Source organism: Tenrec ecaudatus, chromosome 5 (assembly GCF_050624435.1).
Source record: "Tenrec ecaudatus isolate mTenEca1 chromosome 5, mTenEca1.hap1, whole genome shotgun sequence".
NCBI classification, from domain to species: Eukaryota; Metazoa; Chordata; class Mammalia; order Afrosoricida; family Tenrecidae; genus Tenrec; species Tenrec ecaudatus.
In genome coordinates this window covers 33,945,678-33,966,654 of record NC_134534.1, presented here as the reverse complement: position 1 = coordinate 33,966,654, position 20,977 = coordinate 33,945,678, and the positions used below count along the sequence as shown (strand labels likewise).

The 20,977-nt window shown below is 38.4% G+C and overlaps 1 protein-coding gene across 1 annotated transcript in view; it reads right to left on the bottom strand.

The window, feature by feature from the left end:
* LRP12 (LDL receptor related protein 12) overlaps positions 1-20,977 on the bottom strand; it is a 73,850-nt gene that overhangs the window by 18,481 nt on the left and 34,392 nt on the right. The window contains exon 2 of the mRNA XM_075549376.1: positions 18,596-18,652. Coding sequence (XP_075405491.1) covers positions 18,596-18,652 — 57 coding nt within the window. The remainder of the gene's footprint in view (positions 1-18,595; positions 18,653-20,977) is intronic.

Here is a 20,977-nt window from a genome sequence, read left to right as displayed (position 1 = left end):
ACACTTAATTTAAATTACAAGAGTTCTGTTTCTACCTGCTCTAATGAGGCATCACAATAATGTAATGAAATGAATACCCTGGAATAACTGATAAGACTTTTTATTATCTTCTGCCAAAGTCTTTCAGAGCAAAAGACATGAATATAAACATGAAATAAACAAGTAAAACCAATAATCCCCCAGTCCCAGAAGGTAGGAAATTATTTTCCCATAGAGACTCATCCACATTAGAGAGAACAATGTAAGTCTGGAGTTGCATTGTATTTGACTTAGCAGTACAGTAGCACTAGCAGATAAGCAAGTACTCGTCCTATACTAGCTCATTGAACAGCAGTGAGAATTGTTTTTTTAATGACAAAGTAGAAAACTGGTAACTTCTAAGTAAACTGATAAGTTAGTCAGAGGGAAAACTAGAAGAAGCAAAAAACTTCATTGGGTTTTAAAATTATTTTTCAAGAAGAAAAACCTATAGGTGGTGCTCTTACACCAAAAACTACTTTTATTTTGGCACGGCTGCTAAAATATACATATTTGAACATTCTATTTCCACACACCTGCTCAAAGATAAGACATAACTAACTACTCATAACTAAGAATGGTTCATTTAAAATTTAGTGTTTTACATTTCCAATTCATTCTGAAATTTAATGATTTCACCAATCAGAAATAAAACTAGTATGGCATCCCTTAATCATTGACATTTGCATCATTAACGAGTTTGACATGCGGGTCCAGATTCTGCCAGTGGCTTTTTATTCACACAGTTTTTGTGCACACAATACAGTGAGCATATCAAGATACTAAAGCACAATCACAATTTATTCCAGTCTGTATCTAACAGAAGAAATTAAAATACTAAAAAAAATTAGCATTCCACACGATTTAAAATGTCTTCCTTCTATTTTGGGTGTCACAGTTGAACTCTACCGCCCGATTTGGAGTCAGGAGACCTGCTGCTGCTAGGTGCCACCTAGTCAGCCTGAGCCGCAGGGAGCCCATGCCCAGCCGAGCAAACACCACTCAGCAGAGCCATCCTCACGATTGCCTGAGCTCATTGCTACAGCCATGGCGTCCAACCTACCTTGCTGAGTGACTCCCTCTTTTTCCCTGTCCTCCTCCTTTACCAAGCATGTTGTCTCTCTCTCCAGGGACTGGTCTCTCCTGACATGGCCAACGTATGTAAGTCAAGTCGTGCCAAGACCTCGATGATGCTCTTCTTGTGCTGTCCCCTGCTGGCTTTCCCACAGGACAAACTACTAAATCTTCAGGGTGTGTGTGTGTTGGTTTACCCATATGCTGCTCTTTGAGAGTATTTCTAAGGTACCCAAGTATTTCTTCAGGGAATGGCCCCTCCTGATAAACATGTACATATCCTTTGGCCATCTCATCAGGATGGACCGATCCCTAGAGAAAGATGCCATGTTTGATAATGTAGAAGGTCAGCAATGAAGGCCCTTTATGAGATGGACTGACAGGGCTCAAGGACCCCAACGGTTCTGAGGATGGAGCAGGACAGAGCGCACTGCTTCCTTTTGCTGCACCCAGGGTCCGTGGACAAGGTCTACTTCAGAAACCTCGCTGGTGCAGTGGTGAAAACGGAAAGGTCTGTAACCCAAAACACCAGTCACTCTGGGTGTAAGATGTTGACAGTCTGCTTCCCTAAGGATTTTACAGCCTTGGAAACCCTATGGGCCAGTTCTACTTTGTCCTGTAGGGTCGCTAAGAGTCAGGCTTGGCTTCTAGTTTGAGGTCTACTTCATCCTCAATCACTCACCTTCTCTCTTCCACTCAGCATCAGGGCACCTCCTCTCTACTTTTGAAAGTTCATCGGGAGGGATGAATGTGCTTTTTAAACATTTTTCTCACCTTTCCTTTGGCCTTTGAAGTCAGACGTCAAATATTTAACTCCATAGAAATAATGCTGCCAGGTACAGGCCATCACTGGCCTCTTACCGTCACATGCAATGAGCTCCTAAGACTGCCTTTTCCCTTGATACTCTACTACCTTGACTTTGCTGACACCACTCGCCTTTTCTGGCTTTTCTCTGTTGTGTTAGCTCCAAAGCAATGGACCCTCCCTCCTCAGTCAGGTCCTGATAGGTTGTTGGTGAACACGCTCAATCCTGAGGAACCCTGGTAGTGCAGTGGGTAAGAATTTTGTTACTAACTAAAAGGGCCAGCAGTTTGAACGCACCTTCCATCTGGTGGGAGAATTATGTGGCACTATGTTCCTGTAAATATTCCCAGCCATGAAAGCCTCCTGGGGCAGTTCTATTCCATCAGGTGGGATCACTGTATAAGTTGGAATTCAACTTAAGGGCAATATGTTTCTTTTGCTTTTTGTTTTGATGGTCGATTCCTAAACCACCTAGTCTTCTCACTTTCCACTCAAGATGGCATTCATTCCTCAAACATCAACATGAATTCATGAGTTTAAAATCTCTAGCCCAAAGGCTTTCTATAGTCAAAATCCCGCTGGATATACCAACCTCACTTGAGAGTATCGGAGCCATGTTTCCCCAAATCCTTCTCATTGTCACACAATCTGAATTGTCTTTGTCTTCCCCATCCTTTCCTTGAAGGGATAGTCACTTCACCGAGAGACAAGTAAACAGGAAATCTACTTCACGAATACCAGAGGCAACCTAAAAGATCTTCAAGGACAGTACACACACAGTAAAGCCAGTTCTTATAGGATTGAGCTGTTTTAACGAATGTTCTTCTGTTTCACCTCTCTGGATTCCCAATTGTGCCTAGAGGCATGCCACTCAAGCCAGTCTCCTGCACAAAAGCACTCAGCTTTGTTTTGTGGATTGGAAAGTCTATGACTCGGTTCCATGCTCTGGCTCCTGGTTCCCGTGCTGCTCCTCTGATGTTATAGCTGTCTTCTGAATCCAGGAGGTTCACTGGGGAGTTTGGGTCAAGATGACATGGTCCACTCCTGGCTCTTGCTGGGAATGAGTTTCCCTCCTCCTACTTCTCAGAGGGTTTTTTATACCCAGTAGGATGACATTCCAGGAAATACTGTTCACAATTACTCACAGGTGAATCCTATCAGTAGCTCCTCCTACCTTCTTACGAGACCTGTGCATTTGGTGGGAGAGACTTTAGTTAGAAGAGCCACATTCAATCATTCACTGCCTCTGCAAGGACCACCCTGGAAATGTGAGACCCTGATCTTAAGGCTGTCCTCACCACCTCTGAGAATCAAGGTTTACTTGATACGATACATGCCCCAATCTTCCAATAGTCTTCCCTGGAGTCCTCTTATGTTTTCATGATTTTAGTGCTTTCTAATGACCTCCCTTAACTCATCCTAACATTTCAGTTCAATTTCATAACAAGTGTATTTTCAACTTTTCCTTAATTTATTACAGTTCTATTACTATATTCATTTTATATCTTTTTACATAAAATGTTTGAGGTGGCTTATTACTGTTCTTGTCTCCATTCCTTACTTGTAAATTAAAACATGACCTAGGTTCACTGAATGTTGCAATAATTAAAGCTGATCATTTCGATAAAGGATCGGGCACACTTCTTGGATTGTAAATGGTCAACGAATGTGTCAATTACCAGCGTCTAGTGTTGCCGTACTGAACACCACAAGTAAATCGTTTTAACACATAGGAACTCATTCTCTCAGTGTGGGATGCTACTGGTCTAAATTCAGGGCACCCATTACAGGGGAATGACGTCTCTCCTTCTAACGTTATGGGTATTTCTAGAGTGCCCCCAGTGTAACTGACATTGATAGTCCCATGGATCTAGGAGGGCCTCAGGCCAGAGACCCCAGGTTCAAAGGATTCACTCTGTTCCCAGATCCTTTTTCTTGGTGGGAATGCAGCCCTGCTTTTTCTACTCGCAGCTCTCTCCTCTGAGAAAATGTGATGCAGCCAAAACCCAGGGAAATTCCCTTACGTGGCATCAGGGCCATGTCATGAGTAAGAATGTTGCACCCCACCCTAATCCCCCTACAACACTGGCTGGCTGATCACATCAGATTACACCGTGTGGATGAGGAGTACATCATTATGCTAACTGCCAAATTACACCATTACACAACCGCCAAACCACTGAAAATCATGACCCAGTAATGGGTAGCTTTATATTAAATACCAAATCAGCGTGGTTGGTAGTTATTACTTATAATTTTGTACTGAGATAGCTATTAATTCTGCAGTGAGAATTAGCTTAGGGTTAGATGAGAAACATAGGAATCTTTTCAGTATAATGTTGAACTGTGTAAGGTTTTATTCCCAGAATTTTAATGCCTAGAAATATTTAGTGTCCCTTCTAGCCCAAAGCCTCTAACTGCCACCACATGACTTTTTCCTGCATGGGTTTGGTACGAAGATGGGGGAAGATACTGGCTTCCTCTCTGAGTAATTGTGAACAGGATTCCCTGCAATGCCATCCTGCTATGCTATGTATAAATAGAATCCTCTGAGAAGGGGCGGGATCTCATTAACGGCAAGAACCGGGAGTGGAGCACAGTGACCCTCCTGGATCTAGAAGACAGCGCTGACATCTGAGCAGCAGCAGAAACAGGAACCGCATATGGACTCCCAGTCCACAGAGCAAGTGGAGCGAGTGTTCTATGCAGGAGGATGGCTTGTGGAGTGGGGGTGCAATCAGGGGAGCTGGGCTCGGGGACCATTTTTTGGGGGGACTCTAAGTCTCGTGTACTTCTTCTTATCTCCTTCTGATGCTTCCCGTGTTGTGTATAATATTTGCGCATCAAACTGCAACTCCATGTTTAAATCTGTTCTTTAGTTCTTTCAGTTTGAGAAATGTTTAGTGTGTTCTTCCTCTTTGGTTTTCTAACACGAAGTCCTTGGCCATGGTAGTATAATACTTTGCCTTCATAAATTTTCCATCGAAATATTTTGTTCAATTCTTTAATAATTTCTTCCAGTCGTTTCAAGAGCAAGCTTCAGAATCTCTTCTGATATCCATTTGTCTTTTTAATGACCACCTCCTCCTTTCTGCACATATTATGTTTGTAATGTTGATCCCTCTAGTCTTCTGCCACTCGTGGGCAATGCCTCTAAGCTATTTTTGAAAATCTAATCTTTAAATTCAGGGGCAGGATCTTATGGACCTTTTATTTCCTTTAGCCCATTTTGAACTTGCCTATGAGTAACTTACAGTTTAATCCACAGTCAGCCCCTGAACTTGTTTTAGTTGATAATAATGAGCTTATATATTGTCCCTTTCCACAGATGTAGTTGATTTGGTTCCTCTGTGTATCTCATCTGGCAAGGTCTATGAGTGTTGCATCTGGCAGCTATTTGTGTTGTTGAAAACGGTATTTGCAGTGGATAACTTGTAGGTTTTGCAAAATTCTGTCATGAGATCTCCAGCTTCATTTCTACTGCCAAAGCCATGTCTTCTAACAACTAATCCTTCCTCTGTTTTCAACTTTCTGATTCCAATCACTAATAATTATCAATACATCTCGATTACGTTTGATCCATTTCAGACCGAAGAAGTTAGTGGAATTCTTCTATTTCTTCACCTTTGGCAATATCATCTTGTGTCAGGCTAGGTTATCTAGAGAAACAAATGTATAAGAATGATCTTCATTATGAAGAAGTATTTTATATTAAAAAATGGCATCCCAGGCCAGTCCAACTCAAGTCCACAAGTCCGTTGTAAGCCAGCGTCCTCTTCAGACCCATGCAGTCATAGGCTGGGGGTGCAGAATGGTGAAAAGGGAGGCAGGAAGATCACGGGCCCAGGGAGGCAGCGTCTTGTGGATCTAAAGTGGGTGGAAATACTGCAAGGCACCGGCAGCTTTCAGGGTTTGTGGCAGATTCTCTGCAAGCAGCAAGGCGCAGGGGCAGAGAGAGAGAGAACAGTTTCCGGTTTCCCTGCTTATAAGAAGACCATACTCCTCAGGAGGCATCATCAGGATGTGACCTGACAGGTTGGATTCCATCCTTTATACTTCTATACATCTTCAAGTTAACGTACGGTCATCAACTGCCACATGCCTGGTACACAAATTTGAGTTACAGTCACATAACTGGTCTGACTTGCACATCTATAGATATCATCTTAGTACTGGCGATACTGTACTTCACCACAGAGCTGGAAAGGTTCTTTTCGATGATAAACGTGATGTTCCATTCTTCTTGAACTTGTCATCCCCCAAACAGTATAACATGACTGTCTGGTTGAAAATGCTTAACACCAGTCTACGGTAGCTCATTAATGCCTAGAAAATAATTTTTACACATTTTATTTCAATTTTGATTTCAAGAGAATACAAATGATTAACAAGTGGATCAGGCTATAAATACATACACAAGAGTGTGCCTACGCAAGCTTAACCAAGTATTGAAACACAAAAATCAGAGTAAGTACTTAGATGGTAGATAGCATGAAAACTAGCTACCTATTGGCCAAATGTTAATTTAGAAAGGCAGAAACATGAAAACTTCAGGGTTAAAAATGCTCAACAGAGTGAAGGGTGAAATTTCTGTTGCAAATCATAACCTTATGGATCCTAAGTTCAACTCTATGAATATCAAAGTGAGGGTATGGTAACATTTATAGGATTCTTATTACATATCAGGGACTTTGTCTTTTCTGTGATTCTACTTAACAGATGAGGCGGAAAATGGAGGCATAGACTCCCATTTTCCTAAATTTACAAAGCCTGTAAGAACCCTGGTAGCACAGTAGTTACAAGTTGGGGTGCAAAACTACAAGGTTAGCAGTTCAAAACCACCAGCTGCTCTGTGGGAGCAACATGTGGCTTTCTGCTTCCGTCAAGAGTTTCACTCTTGGAAACCCACAGGGGCATTTCTAGTCTGTCCTGCAGGGTCATATAATGACACTGATGAAAGTATACATCTAGTTTTAATGTTTCTAAAAACTGATTCCTATTTGCTAGAAATCTATTCTAGGGAATGCAAAAGCAGGCCTGAACTACACTGCAGACTCTAGAACTCTAAAAGGAAAAAGACAAGTTTTATAAACAGCATTCTAGAGCTACCTAAAATAATAATGTATGAGGGATACCCCCCCAAAAAGCGGAATCACACTGGGCAGAGTGGAGCTTTTGTAGTACGCATTTGTCCTGGTAGGTGAGCATCAAGCAACTCACTCTGACTCAGCACACCCATTGGTGTCGTGGGAAAGTTCTCTCTTGTCACAGTGAATTTTTTCGTGAAAGCAGTTTTGCTCAAACCTCATTTTTTTGTGATGGATGATTTAAGAGAACAGTGCAGCTGTGAAATTTTGTTTCCTGCTTGGGAAAATTGCTGCAGAAACAGCTGTGAGGCTGAACCCAGCTTACAAAGACAGTGCTATGGGAAAAACTGAAGTGTATGAGTGGTCTTCTCCTTCCAAAAAAGGTAAAATGTCAACTGATTACAAACCTCTTTCTGTATATCCATTAACTTCCTGAATGGATAAATATGTGGACTTATAGTGAATTTGGAGTTCATTCCACCAGGTCACGCTTTCTATTTAGTGATTCTGAAAAGATTGCATAACAGTGTGCGACAAAAAAGGCATGACTTATGGCAGATGGGAGATTAGTTTTGCCATCACGACAGTGCACCTGCTCACGTAGGCCAGTTTTTGGCAAAAAAAAAAAAAAATCAGAAAGTGTCTCTTGCCCGTGCACCTGACTCACCTTACCTTGCTCCGTATGACAAAGAAGAGGTGAAGAAAAAATGAGGCAAGTGCTGTCAGGGCCATCCAAACAGATAAATTTGAAAAATGTTTCCAAGAATGGAATTGCATATTTGACAAATGAATTAAGTGTAATGGAGATACTTTGATGGTAATAAGGTTGTTCTATAAAAAAATTAAAATACCTAGTTTTGAAAAAAGTTCCATTTTGGGGGGTACCCCCTCATATGTATATTTAAGGGTGTGAAGATAAGGACATGCATGGAGCTGAAAAGTAATAAGGACATGAAGTAAAGGCTAAGATGGCGAAGCCTAGAAGTATACTTCCATTTCCTGAATGGGAAAAACAATGACTTTGGGAAGCTTACCGTGACTCTTGCTGAAACCACAAAGGAGTAAGCAGAATTGTCACCCAACGGAAACAGGCCTTGGAGCTCACAGTTTCCTAAACCCTCCTTCATGTCAATCAGAAACGTTATTTGAAAAGGTTTTAAAGATGAAGTCGTATTAGATTTATAGTAGATCCTAAACCCAATGATCAATATGATTACCATGGGTTGCTTTCCTGTGTTGCATTTTATAGTTTCTTATAACATGAAGGGAGCGCACAGGCGAGAGACACATACAGCAAAGGCAGTCATGTGAAGAAGGAGGCACACACGGGGAAAGGAGCTAACCCGCCAGAAGCTCCAGACCAGCAGGAATACGCAGAATCTGGAGGAGGCGAGCAGAAATTTCCCCAGATTTGGAGAAAGCAGAGTCCTACCAACACTTTGAGTTCTGACTTGCGGTTACTGAACCACAAGAAAACAGTCTTGCTGTTTTAAGCCACTAGGTTTAGTCTGTCTGTAAAGGCCGCCCTAGGTAACTATGCAGCACGGCCTTCAGTGTGCTCACCGTCGTCGGGGAGTGTTGCAGTGCCACTGCAGTGGAGCACCACATCACATCAACTCCCGACCACAAGGAAGCAGGTCCTGGCAGTCCAGTGGTTAAAAGTGCTACACTTCTTGCCCAAGTTTGAACACCTCCCACCCCGACTGCTTTGCAGGAGAAAGATGTGGTGATCTGTTTCCGTAAGGATTACAGCCTGGGAAATCTTGCAGTACACATTTACCAAGTCCTCTCAGATCACTATGAGCCACATTGAACTCAACAGCAATGGGTTTGATTTCAGTCAAGTAAAATCCTAAATTCAGTTTGCTCATTAGGTAATTATTGGCTTTTGTTAAAAAAATATAGAACAGAAACATAATACATGAAAGCCTTCTATAACTGTATAGTTTAATAAATACTATATACTATTATGATTAATACTATAAAAATGCTGGATATAAAAGTTGTCATAATACAATAAAATATTATAAACAAGCTAAGATTATGTAGTGTTCAATCCAATTCTTTAAAAATGATAATAGTTCCATTAGTTTTCTCTCTAAAATTAATGGGAGTGCTCTATTCCAAAGCTTAAGTGTCTCATAATAAACTCTCTGATGGTAGGCAGTGACTTGAAAAATTAATACTATCCTGTACTAATGTGTGTTCTTTTTAAAAAATGAACTCAAGTCCTGTATTCCCCCATTTACTTTCGCCCTTTGAAAAATTTTAGTTCACTCTACATTTTATTTTTACGCTTTGAAATCCTAGAAACCCTAAAGGATTCATTATCTCTTAAAATACAATAAGCTTTTATTCTTTACCTGAAACGTGGGTAAAAGTCTAATTATAACACTGGCCAAAAGAAAGATCTCTTAAATGCATTTAATAAGAAATCGAATAATTGTAATATTAAAACCACATAGGATGGAAGAAAAAGGTCACTTGTGCCTTTTAATTTATTCAGCACATTACTATTCCTATTTAAGTCATTTTATCCATAACTTTTCATTATTAAAACATTATAAAGTACTGTTAAACAATTACTCTAAACTTTATTTCCTTTCAGATTCCTTATTTGGAAGAGCTGAAAATCCTTCTTAGTTTGAACCCATTGTTGCAGCCACTGTGTGGCCTAAGTGAAGTTGTGCTGCTCACAAGGTCAGTGGAGCAAACCCACTAGCCACTCCATAGGAGAAAGATGAGGCTGTCCGTTCCCGCAAACAAGGTTTATAGGACCAGCACAAGGTGCTCCAGTGGCACTGCCAGATAAACATTAGACTGCTAACTGAAAGATATTCCGTTCAAATCCACCAGCCACTCTGCAGGAGAAAGATGAGGCGATATAGGGTTGATGAGTCAGAATCAACTCAACGACAGTAGGGATTTTTCTTCTTCTTAAATAGGACCAGCACTGTGCTCAGCCTTTCAATACTACAGTACTAATTACCAAGTGCAAATACACAAAAGAAATGGTGACCATTTAAAAAATAATTAATAACAATGAGTACAAGGGAGAAGACAGTGTTTTAAAATTGATTGTTGTAATGACTGTATAGCTCTTCTCAATAAGACTTAACCACTGAATTACATGCTATGTGAATAAAGTGCCAATAAAAGTTTTGGTTTTTTATTAAATGGAAGAAATGGTGACCATTTTGATGAAATAAAAAGTCTAAAAAAATTAAGGATGAACAATATTAACAAACATTTTCAAGTCTATTTTACACACAGTGCTAATTCAGTTAGAAGAACAAGAAATTAGAAAACATATATACCTAAATTACACATTCACTTTCTCAACTCTCAGAAATATGCCGTATATACTTGAGTAGAAGCTGACCTGAATATCAGCAGAGGCACCTAATTTTACCACAAAATCTGCATAAAAATGTGCTGAAGAAACTCGGCTTACACACGAATATCCACGGTATTATTTTTGTCACGACGAAAAATTCCATGTGAAATGTAGAGTAAACGTGAGCCTCAGCTACCGTAAAGCAGGAACATTTAGAAGCAGTACCATGTTGGTGAAGTGGAAAAAACTTGTTAAATGTCTTAAGTAAAAATCTTCTACCTGTGAGAGCAAGTCCCAACATCTGTTCCTATCAGTAAGGAGACAATCTTTTTTTAAAGTTCAAGCTACGTTTGCCTAACTAAAGGAAACCAATTTCACTCTCCTGTTCTACACAGTCACACCTCTAGGCCAGGAATTGAAAAGAGACGCAGCCAGTCATATTTCTGAAGAGTTCGGGGAAATGAAAGGTTGGGACTTTAATAGAAACGTGGAAAGAAAAAAGGTTGAAAGGAAAACAGTGATCACACCCGATGTAACTTCTCTTCTGCACTGCAGATAGCTCCGTGTAGAGTGGTAAACCCTTTCGGAAAACAATCTGTCAAAAGAGTTCCAACGTAATTATTCATGACCTTTGACACAGTATTTCCACTTCCAAAAACCTATGCTAAGGACTATTCTTACAAATAAAAGCAGCTAGAAGCTTTTAATACGTGCCCTGCAGCATGGTCCAAACTAGAGAAATTCCAACCTACTGAGACAGTTAACAGCATTACACTAGAGCTACTTGATGGTAACTTTATATGATAATAGTGAAAAAGATAAATCAAAGAAAATCAAATCCATTCCACAAATTGAAGCAGAAAGGGGGGAAATACGATGCTATCACCCAAATGCACACACAACAGTATTTAAGGTATTCATAACATAGGACAAATGCAATAAACGAAAACACCGTGTCATGTGCTACACTGAAAGACCAAGAAAGGAAAACAGAACGCTCTTCCGTGGAGTGAAGTCTGACTTATAGCAGCCCTGTACCGCGTTTCTGAGGCGGCAACCCTTAATCATCCTTCTCCTTCGCTCAGCAACACTAACCTCACAGCCCCCAAGTTGCCTAGACAAAACATAATGGGTGGTTTTTAAAATCTTTGTGCCCCTTTTCAACTTTACCACATGTTTAATATAATTTGCATAATAAATCAATATAATTTGGAAAAGAAAAGTGGTTGACTTGGGAGGGCTTCTTGATTGTTTGGCAACAATCGAGAGTAAGGAAGACATAATCACGTTCACCATGACCCTCATTCAAATCAGCATCCGACTGTAGAGGAAAGTTCAGTTTTACAGATTTTAAAAATCACGTTATGTTTAAAGTTTGCAGTCTTCCCAAGGTGCACTACGTGTAATAGATGGAACAAAATTTGGCTATTTAAAAAATTTAGACATTTTAAAAAGGGCAACATTTCATTTAGTAATATTTTTCAAAACAGAACATTAAAATATCCTTTCATACTCTTTCATACACACCATTATATTACTTGGAGTTTCTATGACACCGTTTTATAATTTTACATTTGATTTGGTTTACAAGCTAGCAATTTGTCTTTTCTTCTTAATCTTAAATATCAATAAGATTTACTATCAGAACCTTGAAATTTTTAAAATAATTTTTAAAGCTATAAAGAGTTTATCAATTCCTTCCCATTGTATAACTACTAGAGATATATTTTCTCGTAATTTACCTGTTTTCTTATGACAACTGTATAGCATAACTAGCAAAATTGTAAAGGCATCTCTCTTGGCAAGGGTTTGAAGTAGCAAAAAGAATAAAATAGATGATCCCAAGCAGAAAAACAAAATATTCTCAATTAAGAATTTTAATATACATTTTAAACTCATGAGTAAAATAAGCACTTAATATTCTTCCTAATAATAAACATAAGCTAATATTATTTACTATTAACCAGGTATTATAATTAGGCCTTTTATAAATTCATTATCTAATTCTAGATGCTATCTTCCATAGGATTCAGCATATTAAAACCACAGTACAGGTGCATTGCGCATACTTGGGTTAATCATCTACGTGCACTGTAGGTTATGCACTGGATTGCTAACTTCAAAATTGGTGGTTCAAACCCACCAGGCTTGCTGTCCTGGGAGAAAAGATGAGGCTGTCTGCTCCTGTGCGGATTTCACCTTGGAAACCTCTGTAAAGTTGTTACGTATCAGAATTAATTTGATCACAGTTTATTTGGGTGGTGGGAGGGGTTGGTGTTGCTTACTTTCCCCATTAAATGACCAAGTCTCTCAAGTCAAGACTATTTGGCTTATTGCTTATTTCCATGCTTCCTAGCACAGGGTCCACATCAGGTGTGTAATACAAATAAGCAAATTCAGTCTTTACTGGTAGAGTGACTATACGTACCGATTTGCCCAAGACAGTCGGTATTGCCTACAGGGACAGCATAATAAAAACGTGTACTCATGCACTTTCAAAGCTGCTAACCAAAAGACTAGAGGTCAAGTGCAATCCGAGGTACCTCAGAAGAAAGGCCTACTGATCTACTTCTGTGTTAGACAGGGTCCTCTGGAGAAACAAAACCAGGGCACTTATGATTTTATATATACATACATATATATATATCACAAAGAAATAAACTGCTAATTAGTTCACAGAGCAGTACAGAGGGCTCAGTTCAACTCGCTTCCGTGAGACAGTTAATACACTGGCAGTCCTTCGACTCACGAGGGATGAGTCCAAGTTAAGGAAGCAGATGGTTGAGACTTCTGTAGAGCAATATAGGCAGTCTGGCCACAGGCAGCAAATAGCAGGGCAGGTCACAACAGTCAGCCAGATGACAGGGTCCAACAGTCCCCAGCTCAAGTGATATATACACCAGCACTGTGGCAAAGCAGGTCTTGAAGGAACCTTGAACTACAGTGATATGGTCCATGGGTTGGGTGTCCCACAGGTAGTGTAGCAGGTCTTGAAGGAACCTTGAACTACAGTGACATGGTCCACGGGCTGGGTGTCCCACAGGTAGTGTAGCTAGTTAAGGCAGCTGCACACTGGTCTGATCATCAGAGAGCAAGAGATGGAAAGGTGAGGCTTGTCGAGCCATTTATCCCTTTGCCTTTCAATTAAACTGCGACCTTATTTATCCCACATGTGCTTATTGGCCAGGTTGGCACAATAAACCTACCTATCACAACTTCCAAAGTACCAGCCACTGAAAAGCCTACAGGGCACATTTCTACTCCAGAGATACAGGCGTTCTCCATGATCAGAACACAATGTCAACTGGTTATTGTATGAAAGTATGTCAAAATATATTGCAGTAAAATCATAGATACCTCCAATAAAAATATCAAAATTTGAAGCTACTGCTTCTTGACCTATCCCATTTAAGTCTCTACACTACTGAAGGCAGTGCATCCATTCCTCTAAGAATTTCCTCTCCCAAAGAGTTTTGTGTTCTGTGATTTACACCATAACAAAATGGAAGTTTGGGCATTTTTAAGAGACACAAATCATGTTCCTTTTCACTGTTCTTTGAGTTTGGGAAACAACAGGAAGCCTGAAGAGACAAGATCAGGGATGTAAGGCAGACAGTGTGAGGTTTCTCAATGAAATTCTCAGAGAATAGCTCTTGCTGCCCTTATAGATGAGCAGGGAGGGGCACTGCCATGATGAAAAAACGTTCCCCACCTTTCCTGGTCTTTTCTCACCAACACATTTTCCAATTTCCCATCTTTTATTTTGTTCCTTTTACTTCCATTTTTCATTATCCTGTTGCTTTCAACTTATGCCACCCCCTCACCCTGGTCACTCCACCCCACCAGTGAAATGAATGAGGGCTTAGAGAGAGGACCTGTCTGCAGAAGTCAACACAGGATCCATCCTTCTAGCTCCTCTTGCTGTGGACAGGTGATCAGGAGAGACGAGGGAACCATGCTTGGTAAGGTGTCAACAAAAAGAGGCAGACCCTCAAGGAAATGGATGACTGACACAGTGGCTGTAACAATGAGTTCCAACATAGCAACTGTGCGCATGGTACAGGACCAGGAAGGCAGTGTCTAGCTCTGTTGCATGTAGTTTCATTATGAGTCAGAAATGACACCATTGTACACTACTGTAGATTAGGGAAGTTTGCAGGATTGATTCTGAGGCTCTCTGACCATTTTGGCTAGGGAATGACTCACAACCATGTGACCAGTTTTCAATTTTCTTAACATTTCTTCATATGTTTCTCTACTTGTTCTGTGTTATCTGAGAAAACCAAGATCACCCCGTCGACACTGATTAAACAACAGGCATCATAGCCTTCTGACCCATCCTCTCCTTGTATCTAACTGGTTCAGCACATCCCCTCAGAAAGCAATGTTGGGATTAGACCTTGCTACCTGGATCATGTTGGTAAATCCAACACTGGTGTCCACAATTTGTTTCATGAAATCGCCATTAGTTTTAATATTACTTGAAAGACTGATGGAAAGATTAGCCCTTTGTGCTAACTGATCTTCACATAGTACTTTTGGCATCTACTGAGACTGAAGCTGTTGAGGCCAAGATATTAGTTTAAAACTAAAAATGTCGAACCATGTGAGGTACCAACTTCAGCACCAATTGATGGTAAGTCTATGGTCTTTTCCCATTAGTTTCTGGTCATTTGCCACAGTTTCTTCATTTCCTAAGGCTGTCTTTCCTCTTGTGGCTCTTTAAGGTCTTCTGGGCCTTCCTTAAAATGCTTGGTCCATCTAAAAATTGCTATTTTACGTGGGGCAGCAGTCCCATAAATTCATTCCAAAGCATCAGTGATTTGGGAAAATGTCCATTGAGTCTTGTTAAAAATTTGGTAGGAGCCTCAGCCTCAAAATTTTTTCCCCACAGCACAAAAATGTCTGTTGTTTATATTTATTTAGGAAGGTACCCTAATGAGACTAAGGCAAGTGTCTTCCTGAGAACTGGCCTGCAAGCACCCTCTGAGGGCAGAGGCAAGTCTAAACATACTTTGTTCGGACCACACCCGGGCGTGTATGAACTGGAACCCAAGCAGTGATATTTTTATTTACCCACATACTGCCAACCAAACATTACATGTTCTGTAATTAACCACATACTATCAACCAAACATTACATGTTCTGTAATAATTACCCACATACTATCTACCAAACATAGCATGTTCTGTAGTAATTACCCACATACTACCTACTAAACATTACATGTTCTGTAGCTCCATTATGGCCACAGCAAATCTGATGGATCTATGTATCCAAAAGCACCTTTTTGTGCAGCATGTTTATTTTATAATGGTATAAACGGAATACATTTATAAATTTTATCCCTCTCATTATATAGGTTATTTTATAAGCCTCTCCTTCAGGAAAATTAGCAACCTTCATTAAAGCTTTATTGATCTCTGAAATTAAATGTTTTACTGACACACAAATACATTTAATTAGAATACACATAACTAAGTATAGGTTTGGTATTCAGGAGTAGGAAAAAGAGGCAAGATTTAAATATGTAAAACACTTTTAAAAATCAAAAGTGCTAAATTTCAAAATTGTTGAATGATTTTTTTCCCCAAAGAATAATTTGTTGAAGGGTAATTGCAAGGCTCATTAACAACAGCCTACTAATTTAACTGCATGCAAACAGATAAAAATAAAAGGTACAATCTAGTCTTGATGAATTGAAAAAAACTCCAAATTTCAGTGAACTTTAAAATTAAGTAAAATCTATGCAAATTCCTCAATTTCTATGCTCACTGTAAACCTGAGTAACTAGGTCAATCAACATTCTGCAAATGGTCAAAGCATGTTACAAAATCATGCAGGGGTGAAAAACTGATGGAAAGTTCAAGAGAGTCCAACTGGTTCACTAATATATTGCCACCGACCTGTAAAAGAAACCACTTATTGAGTCTCAGTGTGTTTTCAAAGAAGAATTTTCACTAGAATCTGAAAAGGCTATTCAAATACTCCTTCATTTCTTAATTACATATTGAGGTGAGTCAGTCTGACTTACACACCAGTCAAAACAACATCATGCTTTTGTTTTCTGTTTTATTGGCATATAATTGATGTACCATAACATCCAGTGAATTGAATGTATTAAAGAGTGATGCACTCATCACCACAGTCAACTTTAGAACATTTGTTTTCATTTTTGTACCCATTGCTATTGGCTCCCCATTTCCCCCCACCTCCCTGGCCACAGCCTTAAGAAACTATTAATCTAGGGGGAGCAAGGGGGAGGAGAAAGAAGAACTCAAATAGAAAGAAAATGTTTTGGAGAAGTTGATGGCAACATACGTACAAGTGTACTTAACACTACTGAATGATGGATTGCTGTAAGATTTGTAAGAGCCCCCAATAAAATGATTAATTTAATAATAATAATAATAAACAACTATTAATCTACTCTCTCTAAAGCTCTACCTATCCTGGATTTCATATAAAGAAAAACATATCAAAAACCTCAATCCAAAAGAGAACAGGATATAATAAAAACTATTACAAATAAAAAATGGTCGAGGGGAAAGCAAATGATAAGATGCTAAAATTGAACCTAACTCTATCTGCAGTGATTCACTTTCTGATATACTCAGTTCGACAGCAAGAGGAAACTGAGGCAAGCTCCCTCAGCAGGACACTGCAAATGGATTTGGGCTGTCACTGTCCTCCTTGGCCTTCTGCAAACCAGGGGCTTGTTTTAAGCCAAACCGTAAGACCACACAGTTATCAAACAGTGGTGTTCTCCCCTTTATTAAAGTTATATTCAATTTACTTTTTTTATCCTTCTTATTAATGTTTGTTTTGTGAAATACATTGTTCATAACTTGTTATTTAATAAGTTTATTACTACCTCCAAGTACACTTTAAAGCACTTTCTCAGTTATGATTTAGAGTGTGAATATTGACAGATTAAAAGAACACATATATAAAACTCTTTGGAGTCCTCAATAATTTTTAAAAATAGTTATCCTTTTGCCCAAAATTTTGAGTATCACATAATTAGACAAAACCATTTGGTTCAATCAATTAAAATGTTTTTAAGCAATCTTACTTCATAGTTACACCTGGGGGAGGGGGGAATCATAATTCTCAGAAGCTACTCAAAAGAGTTTTCAAAAGTTCAAAAAAGTCTCATCTTTTAATTCCATTTTCCCACTAAGTTATACTCCTCGCCTCAAAAAAAAAAAAAGAATGAAAAAGGGAGAAAGACTAAATAAGGTCACCTTAAAAATAACATTTTTCTACCTGAAATACATAATTCTATACACTTGAAAGCATATGAAAATTGTGAAAGAATTAACACAGGGTACTGTGGATATGGCTTTTCATTTTTAGGAAATCAAGTTAATCAATGTGCTTGACTAGTGCACATGAACTCTTAGATTATTTGTTAAACCTATCAATTCTATCAATATACAGTCAAATAAAACAAAAGAACAAATTTACAGCTTTACTTTCTGTGAGAAAAAATAAACAAACCACATGACCTCCCCCTCCAAATAAAGGGCAACCAATGGATTAACAAACATGCTACATGAATGTATTTTTTTAACTATACAAAGATTATAATGAATTTAGGGAAATAAAAAATAAAAGCAAGAAATTCTATTACAGTATGTGCAAGAACAAATGCCTCTCCTTTTCTGGTAAAAATAGTACTATGCCCATGGAAGTTACCTTAGAAAGAAAAATGTTATAGGTATGGCTTTTCAGGAAATTAAGTTTAAAAAGCTTAGGTAAGTGAAAAAAAAATTTGCCACAAGTTTTTGAATTTCATGGACACAGATGTTGCGTTGTTTTTAATTACAAATAATTACACACCCAAGAATAAAAACTTTATGTAAGGCAATACTTTAATGTAAAAATCAAGCAAAATGCTCAATTTCTAAATCTATAATGCTAGGAATTGCTTTGAAAATTCTTTTGAATAAACTCCATTAAAAATATATATATAGCTATGAAAAGAAAATACTAATGTGCCTTGAGCTTACTTTTGTCTTGACTCAATGTATAAAACTATAATTATATAGTCTGTTAAGAAAAATACAATTTATCCAGGGGCATGCAAGTATCAATTTTATTGCATGAGAATTTCTCCTTGTCCCAGTTGCTTCACTCCTTATTACATGCTGCAAAAGGCAGTAATAATTTTTATAGTCAAATATCACTTCATAAGATATCAGGTGGCTTTCAACATTTACCATATATAAGTCATGCATGAAATTTAAACATTGCAAAAAATGACTTACCAGTTGACACTCCTGAAATACGCATATTCTCTGAATGTTCTGCAAGAGCACCATTTCCTAAAATTAAACATAATGAATAAACTAATTTCCAAGATAAAATTTATACATTATTTTTCAGATCCTTCCTTTAAAAGAAAAACTACATTGAGATATTTTAATATTCATAAGCTTAAAAATGATTTGTACTATCTTTAAATTTTGAAATATTTTTTTCATTAACAATTTTCACATTATAAAGATAAAGGACAGAATTCTATCCTACTTTAGCAGGCCCCCTATATTTAAGATTAATCCAAATCTCCCTCAGCATGCAAATGGTTACACTGATACAGTCCCATAGTAAAGGGTTCAACACACTGAATAAAATAATTCTTTATGTACTAACTTGGAAACATGCACAATAAATTTATTATTTTTCAGAATATCAGAGAATGCTTTAACATTACAAATGCAGTTCATAATAAGCCTATATTTATTTAAGCATGTAATATAGGTATACATCTATTTATATAAGCATATAAGAATTAATAACATTTACAAACTGCAGTGGGAAATCCCTGTAAGTGGAATTAGACTTGTCTTGCATTCTTCGATATTAACCAAACTTGTTAAGTAGGAGTGGTTGTCTTTTAAATTTTCATATAACTAAATAAAATCACAAAACCACAGTTCAATAAAACATTGTGCCATTTTGGTAAAAGCCTGATAAATATATTAAATAATATAAAACTTTATGTTTCAGAAAAGTATTAATGATTTTTAAATTCAGTAAAAGATAGAATATGCTGATGCTAACTTTTCATACATTTAACTCTATCACAACTAAAAACTAATACCCAATTCACTGAGTAAATTCTGACTCATAGGGCGCTGTAGTTCAGGGGTGATGTGTCCTCAGGGTCCCCAATCTGTAAATCTTTAGGGGAGCAGACTGAAACTTTTTATTAGTAGCCTGATAATCTTTATATTAATAGTGAAGTGATAGTTCTTTTACTCGGTATTAATAGGTGATGACTGAGAGGGTAAGAGAGGGGGAGGATGTAAGAAGAAGGACAGAGAAAGCCCTATGGAACCATTAGACACTAGAAGCACTCCCAAGACTACTTACTGACCGAAAAAAAAGCCTTTGGACATGGGTTAAAGTGATTTCTGCAGGACACCCTTCAGTTCAATAATAACCTGACTTACATAAAGAAAATAAACAGTAGAATGCATGAGTGATGCACTCCCTTATATGAGACCAGGTGAGAAGGCAAGGAGGGGAAGGGAAACTTGACCAAAGGAAACAGAACAAACAGAATAGAAATGATGAATGAGTATGCTGACACAACAATTTGTATACAAATTTTTAAAGGCAAATCTAATGTATTGTGTAATTTTCCACCTGTTCTCAACTACCCAATTGACTTGAGTATGCCAACAACATAAAAAATATACAGCCCAATAATAGACAACCAATACAATACTGAGAAGGGCAAATGATATGAGCAGACACTTCTATCCCAAGTAGGGATGATCAATATTATTAATTACAAATGAAATGCAAAAATAAAACCACAATAGTCCAACCCACTGCCACTGACTCCATGACAACTCAGAGTGAACCTCTAGAACAGGGTCGAGCTGGCCTCTGAAGGCCCAAGACTAGCACCGTGTGTGGGAGTGGAGCCGTCCTTCTGCCATGAGGCAGCTGGTGGTTTTGAACGTGGTTTTGAACTGTTGACCATGAAGATCTCAGCCCCATGAGTAAACACTACACCACCAGGGATCCCTAAAGCCACATGGGATATTACTATTTACTAACTGGCTAAAATAAACACTGCCAATATGAACTTCTATCTAGATGCGGACGACTAGAACTCTCAGATAGCTGGTGGGAGCAGAAAATAGTACAAACTTTAGCTATATGAACCCAAATAAACCCAAACCCATGCTATCAGGTTGATTCTAACTCAGTGCGACCCTGAAAGACAAAGCAGGACTTCCGAGGCTGTAAATCTTTACAGAAGCAGAACTTCCACATCTTTCTTATGCACAGAAGCTGGTAGGTTCAAGCCACTGACCTTCTAGTTAGTCGCGGAATGCTTAACCAATGCACCACGAGAAACTGATCGTATGACTTAGCAATTTCTTCCAAAGGATATTAAAAATATAGGTATTTTTCCAAAGGACATTAAAATATAGATTCCACATATAATCTGGCTTCCAATTATTCATTATAATGTTAATTTCCTCATCTCTTTAATAAGTGATTTTCTGCCCCATTTTTTAATGATTTCCACAAAAACTAAGCATCTTCTACTTATCTATCTACCCAGAATTAATACTTTAAAATGCCCATTTCATAGAATTTAATGAACACATGGCTAAGCATTCAATTGC